Here is a 25630-nt window from a genome sequence, read left to right on the forward strand (position 1 = left end):
TTTAATGATAATTTAGTGTTTTCTTACTTTTATAATTGACCCATTGCCCTCCCATCTCGTATAGGCCATTTGCAGACCCCCTCTTCCACTCAGAGCGCACGTACTTAATGCACAATCTCTAACGATAAAGCTAAATAAAGTAGTATTAATGCATTTTTAAAAGTTTGGAGAGTCATGTCCAAGTTATGAAACTATCAAAATAGTGGATCCTTATTATTTTGCAGCAACGGCCCAACCTAAATGGGGAGTAAATAAAAATAGCGACTATAAAATACTTTACGTTTTTTTGTGAATATTTTTTTAAATTAGATTATCTTTATGATGGATTTATGTACATATATTATATATACATGTGTATATACATACATACACTCACATACATACATACATACATACATACATACATACATACATACATACATACATACATATATATATATATACATATATATATATATATATATATATATATATATATATATATATATATATATATATATATATATATATATATATATATATATATATATATATATATATATATATATATATATATATATATATATATATATACAATATATATATATATATACCATATATATATATATACAATATATATATATATATATATATATATATATATATATATATATATATATATATATATATATATATATATATATATATATATATACAAAATACATACATTCCGTGTCAAGCAGAAATGCTAGAAATTTATGTGCTTGGTCTTGAAGAAGATATCGCCTTAAGACAAGTAAAAACGCTAGAGTTAACAAGCATCTGCGTTTAACAATAATATACTAGCTAAAAATCTACCTCATTTCTTATTTTTTACTAAACACTGTCACAACAAAGTCTATTTTGCTTCGTCCTCTAGAAGACGAAAAAACTATTTTTGGCATAGTGCATAGTGGAAGCAAAACAACGTAAAAACTTTCCAGCTATGTTTAAAGAAATATATATATATACCTAAAGTAATAAATAATTAATTTCCATTTAAAATATATATTAAACAAACAAACAACACACTCACAAGCGCCGCAACTTGTAGCTTTTTACGATAAAAGTTAAAAAAATATAAAGCGATAAAAAATAAACAGAGTTACTCTAAAAATAAATAATTAACTATAAAAATAAATACTTTGACATGTTTATTTTTGTCAATATAAACAAATTTATAAATGACAAGTCACAATGATATGCATTAAAAAGGCTACGAGAACTTTAAAGAATCAAGATATATCCGGAGATCAGTTTGGTATTTTTCTTTTTCTATATTTAACCTATGTTTTAAGTTCTCGATGTCCACTGTTTGTTCAGTATGGTCTATGACATTTGGAGTTGTTAAATGTTTATTTATAATATCAGAAGTGAAAGATTCATTTAAACAAACTTCATTTTTAAAACTAGCTTCACCATTATTGCACATATGCTGCACACTAGCCCTTAGTTGGTTTGATAAATTTTTACAACTAAACATGCTGATATCAAAAATGTTGAAGTCATTACTTGTTTGTCTAGGGTGATTTCCCATGATTTGTGCTTCATTATTGTGGGTCAATCCAATGACTCTTGGAAAAACAAAGTTTTTACACTCATTGGATTCCCTCTCATTTGAATTGCTCGAAACATTGATGCTATTAGATTTATTATCTTTTTGATCAACGCATTCACAGTGCTAAACACAAAATTATATATACAGAAAAGTTGGACTTGAAAAATTGATAAAACACTTAAGTATTTAAAAATGTTAAACAAAATTTTTAAAGGAACGAAATATTTACGATAATATTAAATGGCTTTAAAACCATAAAACAATTTAAAGATTTAAAAAGTAAGAAACTAACAGCTTATGTTTAGAATCAAAAAAAAAAAGCAAAAAATTTGTGTATTATAACCTCATCAAAAACCATGTCAAACAATGATATTAAAGATGCTGACAAGCCAGACACAGCTTTTTTTATAACTGCAACAATTGGTTTACTGAAGTTACGTATGGTTTGAATCAAGTAGCTAAAAAATCAAAAGCAATCTTTAAATAAAATATCTTTAAGTGTATCAGTAACTTAATATGCAAATAAGGAGAAATTAATTTAATTATCAAATAGTGAAATAGTGGTGCAATAGAGTAAAACTTAAATTCCTACTACTTCTAAGTCATGTCTATTTTTCAAGATTAATAACCTAAATTTAACAATTAACAACCAAATTCAAGATTAATATTTAAATATGCAACATTCTTAAAAGTTATTTGAAAAGGTAGGCATACCTGATGAGGCAAAATCAAGATGTTACACCTATTACTTGTGTATACAATAAAACTTTTAAAATCTTTATTGTGTAAAACACAACAAAGATCTTAAAATCTGTAACAAAAATAAAAACTTTGAGTTAATTCCATTTCCAGATTCAATTAGACCAATTAAAAGTTATTTTTGTCCAAAATATAGACACAGAAAATATTAATTTCTGTTGATGAGCAACTATGAGTAATTTAATTTTTTGTTGTTTTTTCGAATTCAATTTACTCAGGTTTAGCGCATTTTGCAAATAGGATCATCATATTTTTTTATAAATCTTAACCCTTTTCCGCATACTGTATCATATATGATACAGTTTATAGTTAGTGTATCTCTAAACAATTTTAACAGGAAATAGGCTTATCTTAAGCATACAATATCTAGGTGAGTGTGGCAACAAAAATTGGATTGTTTTTGGACCTTTACTTTTCTTATGTTATTGATATGGCAGCAAATCAACTAATTCTATTGTAAGTACATCTTTTCGTTAAGCAAGATTCCTTTTAATTATACACTCACAAAAATTTCTAAAGTTTCTTATTCATATTGGTAGTCATCAGTGTATTTATTTACCTATTTTCTTGATCTCTCATTTCTCAACAATGCATTTTTTAACTATCAGAAATGATACATCATGCATTTAAGAAAAATTTATTTTACTGACAATGCTACTGACAAAGATGATAAATTTTTTAACACCCACTTGTAAACAAAATAAATAAACAGCTGAACAGTATTCCTATTGAAGTTTGGCAGTTAAACATTTACTGAACATGTTTCCAAGGTTAATGGGGTTAATGTATTGGTAGTTTTCTGGTTTGACAACAAAATTGTAACCTTGCTGTCTAATTTTATTGGAAGTAAACCTTCAACTGAGGTTAGAAAGTTTTCAAGAAAAAATACGTGCTGTATCAACATTTCCTGTCCGGTAATTGTCACCTTCTACAACACACACATGGGCAGAATCGACTTGTTTGATGCTTAGATTCTGTGGTGGAAGCGTAATCTGTCAACTCTACTAGTCAGATTCAAATTGGCAGTAGCAGGTTTGTTGTCTATTTACCAGGTATCACATAAACAGAAAGTGGGTTGCCATCACTCACTGACATCAAGTTATGTGTTGGTCCAAAAATTGTCATTCCTAATGAAGCGATTTGGTCTGATCAAGTTGGACATTGGTCTATATAAATGAAAAGCAGGCTTGTCGAAAATATAACAAGTGCTCCCCTTTCATTCATTTTGTAAAAAGTATGACACTGTGCTATGTTTTTAAAGCAATTGGACCTTGGTTTTAAAGCCTTCCAGCAATAAAATTTTGATTTATCCTAATATCTTTATTGAGTGTATATAACTATCAAGCTCTTATTGCAAGAAAAGCTCTTTGTTTAAAACAAACATTAGTTTATCATTTCTTCATAAAGTTCCACTACTGCATGATGTATCAAATAAATATTTAGCAATTTGTTTACCTTAAAATAGCTTTTTTTTAATTATTTTTTTGTTATAATTAATTTTGTGAGACCATATAATGCTACTAGATTCATTAGTTTAGTTTAATATAAAAAAATGTTATGTAAAAAGGGTTAAAATTCTATTAAATGTTAAAATTATTTAAAAAAATACTAAATTTAAATTAATTTAGATAATATAAGTTAGATATTAAATATCAAATATTGATTTATAAAATATAAAAACAATAAAAAACGCAAAACTTGAATTAATTTAAAGAAATTATAAGAAAAAGAATAAAAACACTAAATTTAAATTAAAGAATATATATATATATATATATATATATATATATATATATATATATATATATATATATATAAATATATATATATATATGAATGTAATATATATATATATATATATATATATATATATATATATATATATATATATATATATATATATATATATATATATGTATATATATATATATATATATATATATATATATATGTATATATATATATATATATGTATGTATATATATATATATATATATATATATATAACATTCATATATATAAATTCATATATATACATTCATATATATACATTCAAATATATGCATTCATTTATATATACATGTAAAAAAAATAAAAATACTAATTTTAAATTAAATTATAAAGCAAACTTTAATGAAAAATAAAAATACTTATGAAGGCTTTGAAATATTGTATGTTGCAAAATACTTTTTGCTTAGGATAAAAAATATACAATATCTTTTTTTGAAAGGCATTTACTATCTGTTTTTGAAATGTTTAAAAGATATATTTATTTTTGAAAGAACTTACCATAATTTTTAAAACAGAGAACAATAAACAATATGAAAAGAAATTTTTTTTAACTTGAATGAAATAACTATGTAAACAACTCAGATTAAATATTAGGTTTGGCACACAGACACTTACATGTTAATAAACCCTGATAGGCTGCTTTTACAATGGCATTACTAAATGCCAACCTGGATTACGAGGGCAGGATAAATACAACAATAACAATATTATTTATGAATTATGATAATAAGAAAGACACAAATAAATGAACTGTATTAAAGATACTAATATAATCAGAAGGGTGTCCATTTTAATGTTACTTTTAGTTAGTCAGGTTTTTAATTATACATATAATAGAATAAAAAGAAGCTGCTTACCGTAGCATAGATACATCTTCTTGGTAGGATTTTAATTCAACTGATGCTGGATTTTTAATTAATTTTTCTAATATTCGAGTGTGACCAAAAAATTCATCTATGCCACTAATTACAACTACTTGACACTTTTCAGAAATTTCACAATCCTCTAACAAGTTTATAAGAACTGAGCATGAGTGTAGATCTAAACCATCATTTAATTCTTTTAACACAGCTGGAAGTGCAATAGGTATATGTTTTAAATAAATATGCATAAAATCGCCATCAAACCTTGAAACAATAGGTCTTTTGAGCTCGTAAGGATAAAGCTTAATATGATCAGATGATATGACATGTTTGCACAAATCATTTAGTTCAACAATAGAAATTGCTTTTTCTAGTGTACTCACTTGGTCGAATGTATTATTTTGAATATTTGTTATATTTGGAGGAAAAATCGAAGATTGTAGTTCATGCAAAGTTTCATTTGTCAAATTCGGTGCATTAATTGCATTTAGATTAGTGGAATCAGAAATATCAATATTAGCATCTATATGACTTTTTTCATTAATACAGTTAGTTGATTCTGAACTTAAATATTGACTTTCAAGAGTCATATTCAGGTTTAAGCACTTTTCTTTTATTTCAATATCCATACTATTATTTATTTCAACATCCAGTCTCTCTTTTACTTCAATCTGCTTTTCTATTCTATTGTTCCCAGTCGCATGAATTTTATAAGGTAACCGATTCATAACTGAAAAATTTTGATTTTGATTTTGAAAAAAATTTTTAAGGGTAAAATCTTTTGAAAGATCACCCTCCTCTACCCAATTACTAGTACCATTTCTAAATAAAACTAAAACTTCTGTTGAACTTTTACCATTACGATAACCTAAAATGCAATCAACTGTTTTATCAACATAAAAAGAACATTTATCTTCACTAATATTATTTTTTATCAATTTAGGTCGACCTCGTTTTCTTTTAATTTGAAGTTTATTTTCATCAATAAATGATGTTGTAATATTACATAAAATTTTGCTACTATCATCTAATAAATAATTTTTATTACTAAGTTGCACTAGATTTTTTTTTCCAAAAGTATGACAACAATTCTTTTTTTGCAGTTCTTTTCCTTTATCTTCGTGCGGTTTAAGATTTTTCAAAGACAACTGTGTTTGTGGTTCAACTAAAAGATTTTCATTTAATTGATATTCCATATTCAAATCAGTTGATTTTTTATATGACACATTTTTAAGGTAATCATTGTTTGTATATTTTGCTTTATTTTTAACATAAATATCCAAGTAATGCAGAAATGGACCTCGCTGTTTTGGTTTCCTACCACGTTTTTTTTTAGGTAAATTGACATCATCAGCTATGCTAGTTTCCAAGTTACTATTATCTTGAAGTTTTTCATCACATTTTAGTTTCCTCTTCAAATCTCTGTTTACTCCTTTATTTTTTTTTTCTAACTCTAATACTTTTGGTTCTTCATGCGAATGTAAATGCATTACAAATTCAGATTTTTGGTTTTCACTTTTTAAGTTTTCTCTTATATGATCATTTTTAAAATTTGGTAGAACGCCTTCTATTTTGAAATCAGTTGCATCAGTCTGAAAAAGTTCATATTTTAATATCTCATCAGTTATTATTTTTTGTGATTTATCAAAATTTTCATTTTTTCTCTCAATTTTTACACTCTTCAGAACCGATTTAAATACATCATTTTCGAAATCACAATTTGTTTTTTCCCCATTATAAGGAGAAAAAAAATCATTAGACACAATGTTTTTTGAACGAGGTGAAAGTTCTTTTAAATTTGAATTTGTTTTTAAAAAGTTTGTCTGCACTTTACTCTTTTTTATCTCAGAAGACAAAAAATTATCTAAAGTGTTTTCGATTAATGTTCGGGTATTTGGTCCAACTACATTATCTCCTACGAATTTTGTTGAAGGTAAAACATCATTTAACATAAATTTTCTTTCTTTATGAGGTACCTGTATTATAATAGATGTTTCCATCTTGTGATAAAAACCATTTCTTTGAAATTTGGCAAAGCTATTATAAGAATTCAAGCGTCGACGTATTTTATCTTTGTTAAATAACTTTCCGCGTCTTCGTAAATGTTCCGACCTAGTTTGGTACACTTTTGATGTGGTGACTAAGTCGCTCTGCTTCCTTTTTGTTTTTCGACATTCGCACGATAACAGTTTTTCCTGTAGACGAGTCATTTTAATTATATAAAATGCATTTAAAATAATAAAAATAAAAATTTCTTAGAGGATATTTATCGAGAAATCTTTACTAACGCATTATCTGATAATTCGTCTATATCTCAGCCATTTTTAAAAACGGTGGAAAACCAAATCTTGAGTTCTTTCAAATCTGTATTGGGTAAAGTAATTGTAATAGAGTTGCAAAATTGAATACTTTATTTTAATGAAAAAAAAATTATAACAAATAAATACATGTAAAAAGAAAAATTATATTATTACGAAAATTAGTTTTAATTTAAAAATTATATGAAACTTATTTAAGAAGTAAACGATTGTATACAAAATAACCCCCTGTTTTATATAAAGCTAAAAATGCAGTGTTGGAACTTGCTTAGAATTTCACAATAGAACACGAGACGTAAACAAATAAAAAAATGCTCTTCGCAAAGCGTGCATTGAATTTAGCAGCTTTATATCAAGCAGCTTTGCTAAGGAATAGCTTTTTTATAAATACCAGTATATTAAAAATAAAGTCATGCATAAACATAACCAATAAACTACATTCTGTTTAAAGTCAGTTAACACGTTTAGTTAATTAGTTTTTACTTTTTTTAATTCTTTTTATAAAAATATTTGTTTTTTGTCATAATCGCTTGAAAATCGCTATAAACTTTTTCAAACAATCGATTTTAAGCACACACAAAAAAAACATTTATTTATAATATTAATAAAGATTACGTTTTTTAAATTTCTTTATGTACAATATATATATATATATATATATATATATATATATATATATATATATATATATATATATATATATATATATATATATATATATATATATATATATATATATATATATATATATATATATATATATATATATTCAAAAAAGACAGCTTTGAAATAGCTAACTTCCAAACATTTTGGAAGTTAGCTATCTCAAAGTTTGAAATTTTAGGTCTTTTTTGTTTCAATCATTATTTAACAATAATATGAATAAAAACCACACAAAACTATCAAAAAATATATGGGAATTTATGGCAATTAATTTTTGCTGCTTACATCTTACATGCATTACATGCATACAACATACATCAAGTTACAAAAATAAAATAAAATAAGAACAGCGCTATGTATATTGTAGATCGCGTCAAATTTATCTTTCTTATGCTGAATCGATTTTAAGTTGCAAATTTTTTTGCTAAAATATCAATATGCTTTCAGAGTTTATTTCAATTCTTAATAATATATAGCATTTGGGGGGTAATTTTACCCCATTGAAGGTGATTTTTAAGTTATAGTCAGGTGTTTGACGCATTCATCAGTCGGATGAATTTCGGTTTTGAGGAGCTTATTTTTTTAGGTGCCAGTCGGTACTTTTTAAGGATTCACTCCTCACTCATCTACCTCATTTTTTTTCGTAGAATCGCTTTTGATGACATTTTTTTTTTTTCTTTTTTTCAAAGCATTAGTTTTGAGAATGTTTAAGGAGATAATATCTAAGAAGAATCTTTTTTGGAATGAAGTACTGATGAATGTTTTTATTATTATCATTATTGTTATTATTGTTATTATTATTATTATTATTATTATTATTATTATTATTATTATTATTATTATTATTATTATTATTATTATTATTACATTTACCTTTTTGAATTAATTAATGCAAAGAGAAATAAGGTGATATTAACAAAATATTAGTACCGTGATTTCTCGACATACTTAAACGGTTTTATTGCTTGGCAAGATATTCTTTTGCTTTGTTGGCTTTTGTAATAGTCCGAAAAAAATACTTTTAATGCAATCCTGTGAAGATCGGCATTTGCGTTACATTGAATTAGCCAGAATGTAAGCTCTGAAACAAAGTCTTTTTTTCATTTTTTAGATGTAATCTCATGTTTGTTTTTTTGGACATCATAAGCATTGTTTATATAAAAATTTATAAAAAGCTACTTAAATTGTTAAATGTAATACTTCTTCTGGTGTAAATGTAAATCTTCTTACGGTTTATCAGGTAACATCTTTAAGGCTATTGGATCCTATTGAATAAAAATTGTCCTCGATGAACTGCACTCTTCTTCATATCCTGTAACTTCAGGGGTTCTATCCTAGGCCCCATACTTTTTTAATTTACATTAATGATAATTTTCATTTACTCGACCAGATTATTTATTTACTAGTCGAGAAGGAAACATCGTAATAGCAGAGCTAATCGAGATGAGTTCCCTTCGAATCGTTCTACTCATACGCTGAGTAGGCGGAGCCGGGACTTGAACCTGTAATCCTGCTGCTTCGGCCAAAAATTATTCCAAATATTTAAGCAGCGCTTTAACCAAGAAATTCTGAGATATAATGTGACATTAAACGCTAAAAATCCTACCATTTATTCTTGTCTTGATAAAAAGCCAACACTCTTTGATTGCTTGGAGGAAAAATTCGAGCTTGAAAAGGATCTCACTTCTGCTAAAGCATAGGCTCTCAGTGGCTGGTAAATTTATCTCAAATAAAACTCTTTTTTTTTTTTACCTAATTGTTATTGCAATAATCTAGATCTTCTATATTTATGAACGGTAATATACTTAATTTATCATCTACCTTTCGTCATCTAGGATTACTTCTGATCTTTCTTTTATTTGGAAGTCATATGTTAAATTCATTGCAAAAGTAGCATAAGGTTGCATCACTTTATTGAGCTAGCCATTTTCTTACTCCGGATTCTATTCTATATCTCTATAAATCTCAAATCCGTCCTAGAATGGAATGATGTTGCCATAAATGGAGCAGATCTTCAAATAATGCCCTTTCTCGTTTAGACAAAGTTAAAAAACGCACTATAAAAATAGTTGGATATGCCATTGCAGCCATCCTTCAATCATTGTCACATCGTCGTAATGTTGCTTATCTTTCTTATTTTTATAAAACTATATTGGGCGCTGCTCTATAGAGCTAGTGTCTATAATAATAATAATAATGTTATGTATTTGCCAGTTAGTAAAAAAATTTTACAACCGTAATTAATAAAAGAAAAATTTACATGACTGGGGCTAGAAGAAGACAAAATTAGTCTTATAATTAAGCCCCGAAAAATGCATCATTATAAAATAAAATTTTCCAAGAAAATGCAAAAATTAAATAAAATATAAAATGTTTAAAAATATTTAGCTTTTAAACTTTCAAAATATTTAGTAATTTAAAGAGTTAAATTTAAGAATTGGTTAGTAAAGTAAGAAATTATCAACAAAAAAATATAATTTTAGCTGGTTCAATTTACAAATAATTATATTTGAGTTAATCTCAATTCTTTATATTGATGTTGTTTTAATAACAGTTAACAAGCAGTTATACGTGGAACTCTAAGATTAATAAACACAACAGAAGATAAAAAAATTACAATAATTACAAATTACAATCTAAAGTTTGAAAAACTGCAACAACATTTAATTACAAATTAATTAATTGTTAGTATTTTTCGTAAATAATATAGTAAAAAATATATATAAATATAGTAAAATGTGGTGAAAAATTAAAAATTTTAGAAGAAATTTGATTTATTTTCAATTGCCATCAGCAATTGCTTAAGTTTTGTTTTGAATATGTTTAGAGAATAATTTGTTTTCAGTTTGTTATTTAATATAGTATTCCACAGTTTAGGACCTCAGTTTGGAATTGAGAATTTAGTAACTGAATAATATATTTTGGATTGAATATAATTATTTTTTGAAAATCGGGTAGGTATATGTGTCTTATTTTTTTAAAAATTGAATTAAATAAAATTGGGGATATTTTTTTATCAAGTTTGAACATGAAGATAAGAACATGATAGAGATTTAATTTATATACATTTAGAATATGAGTTCATTAAATATTGTTCGAGTGTGAGTGAAACGATCTACGTTTGAGATTATCCTTACAGCATGTTTTTGTTTACTCAGCAATTTTTTTACTTTCGTTGAGTTAGTGCTGTACCAAGCAATGTTTGCGTAGTTCAAGTAGGAGTGAATTAAAGAAAAGTATAGGTTTTTCAAACAAGATAGATTTAAAAACTGTTTGGCTTTGTACAATATACCCAAATTTTTGATATTTTATTTTCAATTAGTCCAATGTGGTTTTTGCAGGTTACATTTTCATCTAATAACACGCCTAAAAACTTTATTGATTGTTCTCTTTTTATTAGTTTTTTATCAATAAACAGATCCGGTAGTTTTAGGGGAATATATGCTTTTTTTATGAAGACGATGGAACAAAGTGTATTTAGTTTTATTGATGTTTAAAGACAGTTTGTTTGACTTAAACCATCGGGTTAATTTTTCAAGTTCCTTATTTACAGTTTAAAACAATAAACTTATATCTTTACTGGAATAAAACAAGTTGGTATCATCAGCAAACAAAATGGAGCTTAAGATGTTAGAGAATTTATTTAAATCGTTTAAACCTTTGGTCCTGCTTATACAGGTTTCTCTTAGATTCCGCTACAGATTGTTTGCCGGGTATCTTCTAAGCACTTTTTTTAAGGTTTTTAAATTTAGTTATACAAGGATAGAGGATTTATATCTTCTAAACACTTTTTTCCTACCTTTTCCGAAGGTTTTTAATCAGATTTTACAAGTTCTAGCGTTATATTTGTTTCACTAGAGAGCAATTCTACGACCGTCTCAGAAAAAATGAAAAAATTAAAGCCAATACACATAATACTATATATCAGTAGAAACTTCTACTTTTCCTCTTTTAGAAAATATATAGTTTGTTATAGTATGCCGCAATCATAAAAAATTATATTGGCTGAAACAGAAGGTAAAAATAGGCGTTTTTGCTATAATTTAAATCATTTTTAATCGTCAAAGTTCAATTGAACCTATAAAAAATTTAAAAACTGTTTTGCTCAGTGCAATCAGGTTTTTAGCTGCACTAATCATTGCTACTTATGATAAAAGATACTTATTGCCAGACGAATTTAGAAAACCATTTATTTTAATCAAATGTTATTACCTCTATTGTCACGCTATCACAATTAGGGTACCAATAGTTTTATTTCTAAGACAACCAATAAAACTAAGGATTTCAAAATTCCAGCGCAATGAGAACTCTATCTAGTACATCTAAATAAATATTAACATGTTTAAAAAAATAATTAGCTCAAGTTATTTTTAGAATCTTTTTATGTCACGCCGTCACGTCAAGGTGTGACAATTTTTAACCAATCTTAAAACAATAATTAAAACTGCTAAACTAAAACCACAATTGAGTTTTGATCAACTTTTATCGGGCAGATTATTGTGAAGTTATCTAATCTTAACGTTTTCTACAATAACTACGAAATATAGATATGTTTTGGATAGGCAACATTTGCTCAGTTATCCTTGAGGCTCTCTTTTGGGATACACAGAGCTTCTCTAAAGGATAGTTGTAACTCCACTGAGCCTTGGATGTAATACGTCCATCTCCATAACTATTGTGTTGCTTTTTTTAAATCTTTCAAGGGTTTAACATGCCTCTTACTCATGCTGAATGTCAAAGGAAATATCGTGAAAGGCAGTTAAAAAAATTTGGTGAAAAAGTATTTAAAGAAAAAGAATCAAAATAGAGAAAAGAAAGACGACTTGCGAAATTGGAGGCTTAGCGAGAAAAAGAAAGGCATTGAAAAAGAAAGAGCAGACAAAAAATAGCAGAATCAAAATCTGTAGCTGTTACATCACCCTCTTATAAATCTGCAAGCACTCTTGGAAAAGCTGTTAAGAGAGCCGAATCAGCACTACCAAAATCACAAAGAAAGACGGCTAAAGTTGTACAAAAACTTTTAATAAAAAATGAATGAAACCCCTAGTCCAGAAAAAATACTTAGTGAAAATGTTTTAGATGCTTTAACTGTAAAATTGGTTCTTGATTTTTATTAGCGTGATGATATATCCCATCAAGCACCCGGTAAAAGAGACACTATTGTGGTGAGATTAAAGAACAAGAAAAAACTGCAAAAGCGTCATTTGTATGTGAATGTTAATGAAGCTTATGCTGTTTTTAAAAGTAGTTATCCTGAAGAATCAGTTGGAAAATCAAAGTTTGCTTGTTTACGTCCACCACATGTGCTTTTGTCTAGTTCAATATCAAGAAACGTTTGTTGTTGTCAACGACATCGACAACGACAAATAAAATTCTCGACAAATAAAATAAAACGACGGCAACGACAAATAAAATTCTTATCCTTGAAGCTATGCACAAGTTTGATTCAAACTTTCTATTGCATTCACATGAATTTCCTCTTAGCATTGTATGTGATAGTGAAAAAGACATTTTTTATAATAATATGTGTACAACATGAAAAGATGCTGTAAAGTTTCATAATCTATATGCTTTGAATGAAATTGACAAGAATAAATGCATTACATAGTACCAATGGGAAAAACTTGCAGATGGTAATGGAAAAGAGTATATTAAAAAGATTAAAAAAAAGGGAAGAGTTGATGATCTTTACAACACTTTTTCAAAATCTTTACCTTCGTTTCTTTAGCATTATTTTATTAAACAGAAACAATCAAATACATCGTGATCATAAGATCCAATTTTAAAGTAATCCAGACACAGCTGTCCTTCAAGTGAATTTTGCTGAAAATTTTTCAACTTTGTGGCAAGATGAAGTGCAGCCAGCACATTGGTACAAGAAGCAAGTTACTGTGTTCACTGCTGTATTTTAGTAATAAAATTCATTCTCGTCATCTGTCATAGTTTCAGATGATTTAAGCCATTCAAAAAAAATCTATTCTTGTATTTGTTCATAATTTATTATCTTACCATATTAAATCAAATGTTCAAATACTACAGATTTAGATTGACGGGCCGAGTAATCAATTTAAAAATCGTTTTATTGCATCAGCAATACCCTGGTTGGAAGAACAGCATGGTTTAAAATTATTCTGGAGCTTTTTTGCTGCTTCACATGGGAAAGGATCGGTACATGCTATTGGTGAGACTGTTAAAAGAATAGAAACACAAAAAATAATCCAGAGAAAATTGATAATAACTCATGCCATAACTTTTCATGAAGCTGTTAAAAATGAGACTAATTTCAATGACTATTTTGTTTCAAGGGAAGATATTATAAATACAATAAAAAAAATTAAAATTGATTTACCACTATTGAATTACCACGTTTACCACTAGTTAATTAGAGGTGTGCCTGTTTGAAATTTAATTAAAAAAATGTAATTTAGCTATAAAACTTGTAAGAGTAATGTCTAAACTTTTAGTTTAATGCCAAGTTAATAATTCAGTTCATCTATATTAGCTGAATCACGGTGTTGATCTAAAAACTAAAATACAATATTGAAAAGAGAAAAAATTGGTCACGCTGTGACGTTTCATATTTTCTTGCATGAATGAGAGGCTAATATATCCGCCCAAATTTTTTTTCTTGTTTTTTGTAGCACCTTTTATAAGCTAAGTAAATCGCAAAGAAAATTCATCTTATATCTATTTTAATTTTAAAAAAAGACGGTTGTGGAATTGCTCTAGATTCATTTATGCAAAATGCATAAACTATTTTTGCAAATTGTGTTATTGGATTAAGTTTCCAAATGAGTTTGTGTTTAGGATAGTTAAGTTTAATTTGGCATGTTTTGTCTCTAAAAAATAAATTTCAAAAGAGAAAATTAAAGAGAGTTTTGAATTGCTATAAACATAAAGGACTATCTTAATGTTAATAACTCTTAACACAGAAGAAAAACCAATAAAAAGTTCGAAATAAATTAGACGTGTTTTATGAAATCTATACATATAAGTGCTGGAGCAGGCATTTTGTTGTGGGACGAAAATAAATGAGGCTAAAATTTACAAATTTAATTAGTTAACGATATATGAATTCAGAATGAAATGTTAATTCATATTTTGTAAATTAATTTTTCAAAAGTTTTAAAATTTTGTTTGATTTTCAGTCAAGTTACAAAAATATAACATTTTCTTCTGTAAGTTATAAACACGTGAATTTAACAGACACACGCGCGCGCATGTCTTCATATCTCTACATATGCACGTCTTTATGTCCCTACATATAAGAGAATGCATAAATCAGATACTGAAAGCATTAATCAGACTTAACGGAACAACTTATTTCGAGCTTATATTTTATAAACAAGATCATTTTAAGGAAATACAGCTTTTCTGATCGTTTCCGATCGTTAAAATTACATCGCAAGAATTTGATATAAACAATACAAAATAAAAACGATCAAAATCAAAGTTGTTTAATAATTTATTCTAACCCTGACCTGACTGTTCGTTTATTCTAGTTCTTTGAAACCTTTTAATACTAAAAGAGATGCTAGAACTTAGAAAATATGAGAAACAGTTTCGAAATAAGCCGATAAATAACTTCGTTATCCTCATTCTCTCCAGTCAAACAAAGATATTTTGCAAACAATGGCGGTAATATGAGTCTGGAAACAAATGTATATATCTATTAAAATTTGAAGTCTTTATATTTCTTAGCGTTCTTGCCGGAATCAGACGGTTTCTTCCTTTTCTAAAAACAGACAATATTTCAATAAAAATACAAACAAAAAATGATAAAACAAAATTTGAATTAATGAAATTTTACTTTTTTTGCAGCATGTTCAGCAACCATATCACTCAAATCTTCTCGCAGCGCTTCTCTTTCTTTTATGGAATCATCATACTTAGCCGCCATTGCAGCTGGTTCAAGTTCTAATTCACTTGGATCTAAGGTTATTTCTACACCTTCAGTTTTTTTAGTAGTAACCAAATCGTACGTATGAGCTGAGCCCATGAGAGCACTTCCTACTTGCGCTCTCTTTTCTGCAAGAACAGTATATAATGCAGGAGTATCTCCTCCTGTTTCCATAGCATCTTCTATTTCTTTACGTTTTCGCAATTCTATTGCATCAGGTGTTTCCATACCTGCGCCCACTGATGACAATCCGCTTGGTGTAACAAGTCCTCTATATTTGTAAAATTAAACATAAATAATTACACTAATTTTTAGGTGAGTACTTTTCAAAAGTAAAGAAACATACACATCGCCTGGAGTAACAACACCAGTTTGATCTTCTTCCTCTTCTTCTTCTTCGGATTCTTCTTCAGATTCAGACTCAGACTCTAATTCGCCCCATTGTGTTTTATCAAACACTTCGTTTTCTGCTATTGCGGATATTTCTTCACTGTGCGTTCCAAAAACATCGCCATAAAGAGGTTTACCCATCTCGTCAACTGGAGGTTTTCCCCAACCACCAGCATGATATCCAAACGAAGCACCCTAAAAAAACAAATTTTAAAATGAAGCACCCCGAAAAAGCTAATATTAAAAAAAAAAAAAAAAGATCTTTCAATAGAAAAAAAGAGTAAAAATTCTTAAAAAAAAACGTACATCAGGAATAGCAGCATTTAAACCAGGTATTTTTAGGTTAGGATAAGAAGGTGGTGGTCCATATCGTTGCATAGCAATTAGCCATGGTGGAGGAATTAAATGTTTACCCTAAAAAGAATATTGATGATAAAAATTCATAAAAACTATTATGATAAAAAAGAATTTCTAATCAATTATGATTTGTGATTCGTACTGTTTGCTTAATTATGGAACGTCCATCCAGTAAGCACAAGACATGTTTAAAACGTCTAAAAAAAGGTAGTAATACGTTTAGACGTATTTAACACGTTTTGTGCTTACTTAGATTTAGCGCATTGCACAGTGATCAGGAATAACTTAAAATTAGGCTAAAATTAATTTTGTCAAAATATTTATTCAAAATTGCTTATAATTGACTCTAAGATATAAAATAGAGTAGACAAGGAAAGAAGATTCAAAATATTTGTAAAAAGGATTAAAAATAGTCAGAGGGAGCAAATTTTTCTAAGACCCCCCCCCCTTGCCCCTGAGTAATTTCAACTAATTATATTTCAAACTAATTATTATTTTGAAAACCAAATATAAATATCAAAAATAATTAGTTAACATGATCTATACGTTTAATATTGCACCTAAATTGAAAAATAAGCTTAAAAATAAATATATCAACATCATCGTCTTATTCATTATGTTCTTATCTTCGTAATCTTTTTTGTCAGTAACTAGTTCATAACTTTCTTCATCCTCGACTTCATCGTCATACTCATTGTACTAGTTATCAGTAAAATAAAATAATTATCAGTTTCATTATGACTTTCGATTTTATCAATGGTATTTTTATTTATTTTTTTAACAGATTCTAGAGCGATTTTTGATAATTGAATTTTTTTAACTTTACTTCTATCTTGAGAAATTCACTGTAAAAAAACTCCGTAGTATTTATCAGACTTTTTCGTTATGGTACGGAAAAAATCCGTTTTCAATAAATTACGGTCTTTTACTTTTAAGACTTATGAAATAATCACATCATTTTATATGATTTTGTCCGTATTTAAGATAAGGAGAATATCCGTAACTTTAAATTATGGACTTTAACCGTATATTTTAGTATACTTTAATAAAGAAATTTACTAAACGCCATTTTTCTATTTCACGAGGAGAAATTATACACGTATATAACTTCAAGTTAGAGATTTTAATATATTTATAATTGCTTTACTGGAACTAAAATTTTTTTTAAAGAAGTGCATTCACAAAAAATTATCTTTAATTTAAATTAAGGATGCTATTATAAACATATATATATATTTATTAAATATAGGTACTTCTGAAAATTAGTTTCCTATATTATATAGTATTTATATGATATAAAAACCTTTTTTTTCTTAAAGTTCATACTATTTAGTGTTAGGTTTATATAGTATATAAAAGAAACACTAAACAATATGAACTTTAAAAAAGTCATTTCATAAGAAAAGAATCTTAAGGCTAATAAGTCAAGTTTTATTTACAATTTTATTTAGACATTGAATTTGCGAAAAACTTGTAATTGTTCCAAATTTTTTTGTGTGAAATACAGTGGGTGGCCATTGAAATAGGGCCATCACGTTTTTTGTTATATTGTCAGCATTAATTCACCTTTCAAACGTAAAACTCACAACTTTTCATAATTATTTACGACATTATTACAAATTATTGTGTAGGCAACACTATTTTGTTGCTAGCAACACTGTATTTTGCATGTTTTGACAAGTAAAACCGTGAAATTGTGTTCAGTTACCATTTGTAGAGTGCCGAAGCTTGTTGTGTGTGTGTTAAGGATCTTTCTTCAAACGTTATTTTTAACCGACTATTTTTCAAAATTTTAATTTTTTTAAGTGTTTTATTAAGTGAAAGACTTCTTTGAAAGTAGTTTTTCCAAAAATATACATTATTTCAACTTTTTTAATTTTCTTTTACATATTTTTTTTAGTGTGTTTATTTGTCTTTTAAATTTTTTAAAGTTTCTGACAATGGGTAAAAAAAAGATGTGAATGTTTGTAAAAAAAAGTGAAATAATGTCACTTTTAAGCAACACTAACTATTCTCAACGAGAAATTTCAAGAAAAAATGGCGTTTCTAGGCAGACTGTGCAAAGAATAGCATCAAAAATAAAAAATGGCAAAAACCCTATATCCACACTCCGTAAAAACTGTAAAGAAAAATGCCTTATAACGCTAAGGTCTGAGAGAATTATCAGGAATATTTGCTTGGAGAATAGAAAGAAACCCAGAAAAATAGTCACAACATTGATTAAAGATACTGGAATTAATATTAGTGATCGCACAGTCAGGAGACGCTAAGATGAGTTAGGCTTTAAGTGTTACCGTCCTGCGAAAAAACCAAAATTAACGCCTGCCATGAAGGATAAAAGACTGAAATGGGCTATAAAACACCGCAATATGACAACAGATGATTGGAAAAAAGTATTTATTTCTTAAACAAGTCATTTTCTGCGTTATTTCTCAATTTTCTTTAGATTAATGAAAGACTAACATTTTTTGAAAAATTTATTTTCAGGTGCGCTTTTCTGATGAATCCACGTTTTAGATCTTGGACGACAAAGCCTCATTTGTGCGACGAAGGGCGGGTGAAAAATTTAATCCAGACTGCATTGTCGAGACAGTAAAACATCCATTGTCAATTATGGTGTGGTCCGTTATATGTGGTAAGGGTACGGGAAGGCTTTACATAGTCCAAGGGACAATGAGGCAGGACCAATACAAAGAAGTTTTGGAGCAAAAGCTCATTCCTCAAGTCTCGGAATGGTTTCCAGATGGCGAATTTATATTTATGCAAGATTCTTCCCCATGCTATATGGCAAAATCCATTAAAAAGTTTCTCGGAGAGAAAAAAATTTCACTGCTGGATTGGCCAGGAAATTCCCTGGATCTTAATCCTATAGAAAACCTGTGGGAGCTATTAAAACAGGAGGTTTCTTCAAAAGAACTGGTGACAAATAAAACCCAGCATATTGAAAAACTAATTGAAGGTTGACATCGAAACCCTCACATTAAAGAATTGGCACAGAAATGCATTACAGCATGCCACGGAGAGTAGAAGCTGTTATAGCAGCAAAGGGTGGATTTACAAAATATTGATAACATTACAATTTTTAAGTTTATAATATAGAACTACAAACTTTAATATTAGAGAAGAATTCTACAAGATTATTTGAAAAAATGTAAGTGGTCTAAAACATATTCACAGTATTACAGTATTGTGTGTGTATATATATATATATATATATATATATATATATATATATATATATATATATATATATATATATATATATATATATATATATATATATATAATATATAATATATATAATATATAATATATAATATATAAAATATAAAAATATACATACAAACAGTACTGTGAATATATTTTAGACCATCATCAATTCCAGTACTCCTTCCTCTGCCATTTCATTTAAACAATTTTTTGCCACTCGGGAACAATGTTTTGGATCATTGCTCTGCTGCAGTATAAAATTATGAACTATTAGTCTCATTCTGGATGATACAGCACGGTGCCTTAAGATATCCACATAACATTCCCCGGTGAGTCGCTCCTCTATTTTGATCAGATCACCTACTCCAGATGAAGATAAACAGCCCCTAACTTGTAAAGAGCCTCCTCTTTGTTTAATAGTAGAGTTTAAACACTCAGGCTGATAGGCTTCTTCAATTCTTCTTTGTAACATATTGGCGTCCTTTCGTTCCAAAAATTTTGAATTTGGACTGATCGGTGTACAGAACGCGATTAAACATTTCCTAGGCCCGATCTTTGTCTTGTTTCGCATATTTATGTCGCTTTTCTTTATTGCCACGCCGTAATGATGATTTTCGAATTGCAACACACCCTCTTAATCCCGATTTGAGTAAGTGTTGTCGAGTACAAGAAGAGCTAACATTTTCCCCAGTTGCTGTGAGAGATAATGTCCTTTGCCAACTCAGTGAATGCTTTTTTGTATTTCTTAAAGAAAGGGTTTTAAAATATTTATTGTCATCTTTTGTTAGCTTAGGAGGTCTATTACTTTTTTTTCTATCTTCAAGGAAGCCAGTTTCTCTAAACTTTTTAATGATTTCTGTAACAACAGTCTTTAAATATCGTGTTTTGGATGAAATTTGGTGCTGCGAATGAAGCACAACAACTTTTTGTCTCTCTATTAAAGATATTTTACCCATTTAATTAATCTAAAAATGCAAACTAAACATTTAAAAAATGCAAGCAAGCATTTAATCTAAATGCAAACTAATAACTTTGTTTAATTATTTTTAACTATTTGTTTAACTGTTCATAAAAAATATCAATTTTAAAAAATGTACCTAAACCCATCATTATTGTACTAAATTTATTCTATGACTGCACTTTATACTGTCGAAAACTTAAATGAAGGAGTATGAACATAAATCAGTTTAAACCAGTTTATTTTTATTTTTTATTTAGATGAACGCTTGGTCTGTAGTTATTATGACACATTGTTTTAATTAAAAAACAAACAAACCCCTCATGTCCCCTCATCAATTTTGTTTATTTATTCAAAATAATATATTCTTCCAACTTTTCTTATATATTATTCAACTTATGTACGCTTTAAAAAAATCATTTAGGAAAAAAATTGTAAATACATCTAATTATACAAGTGGTCTAAAACATATTTACAATACTGTATATGTATATGTAGTTAAATTTAATGTAAAACTTTGAATGTAACAATGGTTCCTATCAAGTGAACTTGATATTGAACATAAGTTGCACATTCTATCACCTTTTTTTTTTAAACATCTTCGCTTCCAACAAGGCTGCAAGCAACCACTAATTAAAGTTGGAGATTACTGGAAGAGAAAAGATGAAGATTGCAGAGCAAGATAACGATTGACAGACGACTTAAAGGATTGCAAATTATATAAATCAGGAAAGCAAGATGAAGGGACCGAATTCCAAAGAACTGATGTTCAAGGAAAAAAACTAGATGAATAAGAGTTTTTGGAGCACTTAGGAACAGTCACAGAAAAAGGATGAGAATTAATTGAATAACGAGTAACACGAAGAGAAAGAGAAGCAACATTACGACGATGTGATAATGGTTGGAGGTTGGCTGCAAGAGCAGGTCCAACTATGTTTACAATGCATTTTTGCACCTTGTCTAAAAGAGAAAGGGCATCATCAGAAGATCCGCCCCAGATATGGCAACAGTATTCCATACAAGCCCAGATTTGAGATTTATAGAGATAGAGAATAGAATCCTAAGTAAGAAAGTGTCGAGCCCGATAAAGAGATGCAACCCTAAAGATGCTAATTTTGCAACAGATTTGATATATGGTTTCCAAGAAAGATCGGAAGTAAGAGTTAATTCTAGAAGATGAAGAGTGGATGACTCATCGAGTACATTACCGCTCATAAATATAGGAAAATCTAAATTATTGCAATAACGATTGGCTGAAAAAAATTGAGTTTTATCTGAATTGAAGTTCACCAGCCACTGTGAGCCCCATGTTGTAGCAGAAGTGAGATCCTTTTCAAACTCAAATGACCCCTCCAACCAATCAGAGAATGTTGGCTTCTTATGACGACAAGAATAAATGGTAGTATCATCAGCAAACAATGCCACCTTCGATGTGAGAATATCTGGAATAAACCTATCGGTTATTACTTTTAGCAAATTATCTGTAGAACAAAAAGATTGAAATCCTTAATTGGTCAGAAAGTAAGTTATTAGATTCAAGATGAGAGATTAAGTGTTTGTTAATTAAAGATTCAAAAACCTTGCTTATGATAGAAAGAAGACTAATGGGACGGTAGTTAGACAAATGAGATCGCTCTTCAGAATTTTTGAAAATAGGGATAACAGATGCCGCTTTCCAGCAGGTTGGAAAACAAAACAAACTATTTAACAAGTGATAAGCACTTGTTAAATAGTTTTAAGAGTATAGACGACTGCTCTGGAGAACACTTCTACAAGACAATAACAGGTACATTGTCCTCGCCACAAGCTGTAGAAGAGTCTAGGCAAGAAATCACTTTAGACAGAAGCTGGAGTGATACCAATGTCAAGCAATGGATCAGCTTGTTTGTTGGCAATATCAGGTAGAACGCAACTAGTGGAATCAAGAGATGATATTGATGAAAAGTTTTTAGCAAACAATTCAGCTTTGTCTTTAGGTGAGGTGAGAAAGTCTGAACCATACAAGAGAGGTGGAATTAAAGATTTACCCTTATTATTAATACTATTAAAGATAACCTAGTGCAATACTGTCCACTGTTTCTATGCCAACTTTTTAATTTGACTTTTTCAAACTTTCTTTAATACTTTTAATTCTTCTAAAAATCACATACTCTTGGTCTGCGAAGGGGGTTAGGATGCTCATCTTCATAGACCTTGGTCATTAGGAACTCATCTTCATAGGTCTTGGTATGTGGCCTCTATGTGGCAATTAGCCCAAGGAGCATGTTAGGAGGAGCATTAAGGAGCACCTGAGGAGCATGTTAGATGTATTTTTTTATTTACTTTTTTGTAGTACAATTTTTTTTAAAAAGCTTTCTTTATTATTATTCTCATAATCTGATCTATATATAAATTATTCAAAATTGTAATTTTTGACAAGTTATCTGTAGTATAGAAATTTTGATGTTAATTATTGTTAAACTATTATTAAATTATTTATTTGTACTTATATATAATTTATATTATTTTGATAGTAACCTTTAAAATAAAATACTCAGGTTCATTCTTTGGTTGCAGTTTCAACCCAACCTTGAATTTCAAATGTACCTGCATCTGAATCTTCCAGTGATATGCTGGACAATTAGATAGACCTTTTCAAAGTTCCCTGGAAAAGCTGCCTGCTAAAATCATGGATTTACTCCACAAAAATGCACCTCTTTTGCCAAAATATGAAAGTAATCATTTTTACTTTCATACTTGTTTATAAAAAATCTATAAAAGTCCTATTTTATATTACCTGCAATGTATTCTCTAACTTTATCTATTTCTACGCTACACTTTTTTTTTAATCACTGCATCCTGATTATCTGCAACTGTATGCTCTGCATGCTTGCTCTACATACAATTTTTTAATATGTTCAACACTACTTTTTTTTCTTTGTTTTTACTGTAATCCTTTATTAATCTGATCTAATTATTATGTATATATCACAAAAATGAATCCTGAAAATGAACATTAAATGTATTTTTTACAACTTGTATAAATACATATTCAAATTTTTTTTATAAATTAAAATAGAATTATCTTTGTATGTTATAAAAACTAAAATAAAAAGTTTTGTATATAGGAAGAAAATTAAGTTTTAATAATGATAAAATTTTAATGATAAAAAAAAAAGCAGTTTGGATTAATTTTAAAAACATATTAATGTTTAAATCTATTATTTCAGTATTGATTTTTTAAACCGTTAGAATCTTAAGAAAAAATAGAAAATAGTTAGCTAATAAAAAATTATTGAAATTACCCTACTCAAAAAACTGTATTTTGGCCAAATTTTAAGTGTTTCTGAATCACTGTGCATTGTCTTGAATTTTTTTTCTTGGTAGTCCAATACATTTAAATTTTACAAATATTAACTAATCATACACAGCATGGAAATACTTCTACATTTTAATAAGTTTTTTAATAAATGTATTTTTTTAAATTTCATTTTAACATTATTAGATCTTCTTTCATAAAGCAAAAACCTTTTTAAAACTTAAACTTACCTGACCAACTGGCATACCAAGAGCTGTACGCAACTCATCAGAAAGATCACCTGGTTTTTTCTCTTTTAGTTTTATTTCAAACTCCTTACCCTATAAAAACATTACAACACATCAATTTTATTCTTAATGATATACTTTTTTGGTTACACAAATTCATCCTGTTTGTATAAAAAAACATAATAACTTACAAGAAACCAGTGAAGATAAGTGGAGTCTAGGTTTCAGTGAAGATAAGTGGAGTCTAGGTTTCAGTGAAGATAAGTGGAGTCTAGGTTTCAGTGAAGATAAGTGGAGTCTAGGTTTCAGTGAAGATAAGTGGTGTCTAGGTTTCAATGAAGTCGATTCTAGATTTTAGTGATAATAAATGCGCTCCATGTTTCAGAGCTTTTATTTTTACTTGAAGTTGTCTATAGTTGTATTATATTTCAAAATGCAGAGTGGCCTATTTTTGACAAAGAGCTTTTTTAATTGTATAATTTTATAAAAAGCTACAAGTGTAACTTTACTTCTTATTTTAATTTTAAGCTTTTTTTATATAAAAAAAACTTATTAAAATTAAGAAAAATTAAAAATTTTGCTATACAAATTACGAAGAAAATTTTTTTAATAAGACTTGTTTAAGAATTTGACATTAATGTCAGTGATTCATTTTTCTTTAATCTTTGTTTACAAAAATGTTTGTATCTGTAATGTTTGTCTGGGGTTCTTTCTTTTTTCTATCTTTATCAAAATTTTGTGTCATTTTTTAATCTGTTATCTTAAACAATGTCATTATTATTATTTGTTAATTAAGCTTAATCTTGTAAATGACATTGAAAAGAGATGCATGAGTTCTATTGAATAGATTTCCAACATCAGCGCGTAAAAAATTGACAGTTGACTCTTGAATAGATTTTAGAGCATCAGCATGAAGAGAATTGACAGTTCATAATATAAAGGTAAGAGAGGGAAATCTTGGAGAGAGCAATACATATGAAAATAGCATAAAAAAGCTTTATCAAAAAAATGTGTTGTAAATATAAGAAATATGAAATGTATGCAAATGATGCTGATGATAGAATGATAACACACTTGTAATTAAAAGATATTTGTTGAATAGATACCAAAATTTGTCTTCAAACCTAAAAGCATTAGAAGTACCTGCTAATAGTTAAATACCACAGTTCAAAACCATTAATGTATTAAACTTTGATAGTTGAATACCATAAAATTTTGATTTGTAGATTTGACACGCCTTCCAGCCTATTGCCAGAAAGAAAAACTGATTTTGGAAGCTACAGATGTTGTGTCCAATGTTCCTAGGACCCTATTTTGCGA

The 25630-nt window shown here is 28.0% G+C and overlaps 2 protein-coding genes across 3 annotated transcripts in view; both read right to left on the reverse strand.

Annotated features, from left to right (window-relative positions):
* Positions 1-1123: 1123 nt before the first annotated feature.
* On the reverse strand, positions 1124-7773 carry LOC101240258 (uncharacterized). 2 transcript variants are annotated; one of them, XM_065806314.1, is made up of 4 exons: positions 7278-7773; positions 4984-7184; positions 1920-2034; positions 1124-1699 (listed from the first exon to the last, which is right to left on the reverse strand). In XM_065806314.1, the coding sequence occupies exons 2-4, from the start codon at positions 6987-6989 to the stop codon at positions 1235-1237; spliced, it is 2586 nt and encodes an 861-aa protein (XP_065662386.1). In that variant the 5' UTR covers positions 6990-7184; positions 7278-7773; the 3' UTR covers positions 1124-1234. The 2 variants fall into 2 exon arrangements, with proteins under 2 accessions (XP_065662386.1, XP_065662385.1); XM_065806313.1 differs by having other exon boundaries at positions 4984-7769.
* Positions 7774-15283: 7510 nt separating this feature from the next.
* The window catches only part of LOC100197368 (splicing factor 3B subunit 2), a 47248-nt gene continuing 36901 nt past the window's right edge, over positions 15284-25630 (reverse strand). The window contains exons 13-17 of the mRNA XM_065806315.1: positions 24314-24403; positions 16567-16674; positions 16217-16455; positions 15781-16141; positions 15284-15705 (exon numbers count right to left, since the gene is read on the reverse strand). Of these exons, the coding sequence (XP_065662387.1) occupies positions 15643-15705; positions 15781-16141; positions 16217-16455; positions 16567-16674; positions 24314-24403 (861 nt within the window). The 3' untranslated portion in view covers positions 15284-15642. The remainder of the gene's footprint in view (positions 15706-15780; positions 16142-16216; positions 16456-16566; positions 16675-24313; positions 24404-25630) is intronic.

The sequence above is a fragment of the Hydra vulgaris genome, chromosome 09 (genome assembly GCF_038396675.1).
Source record: "Hydra vulgaris chromosome 09, alternate assembly HydraT2T_AEP".
In the NCBI taxonomy this organism is placed as follows: domain Eukaryota; kingdom Metazoa; phylum Cnidaria; class Hydrozoa; order Anthoathecata; family Hydridae; genus Hydra; species Hydra vulgaris.

What these genes read in the sequence shown, in the direction of transcription:
- LOC101240258 (XM_065806313.1), bottom strand. Translation starts at nt 7,199, where the DNA reads ATGACTCGTCTACAGGAAAAACTGTTATCGTGCGAATGTCGAAAAACA. An exon ending in GAAGATGTATCTATGCTACG is followed by an intron (nt 2,035 to 4,983) that starts GTAAGCAGCTTC and finishes TTGATTTTTTAG; the next exon opens with CTACTTGATTCAAACCATAC. An exon ending in TTGACATGGTTTTTGATGAG is followed by an intron (nt 1,700 to 1,919) that starts GTTATAATACAC and finishes TTTTGTGTTTAG; the next exon opens with CACTGTGAATGCGTTGATCA.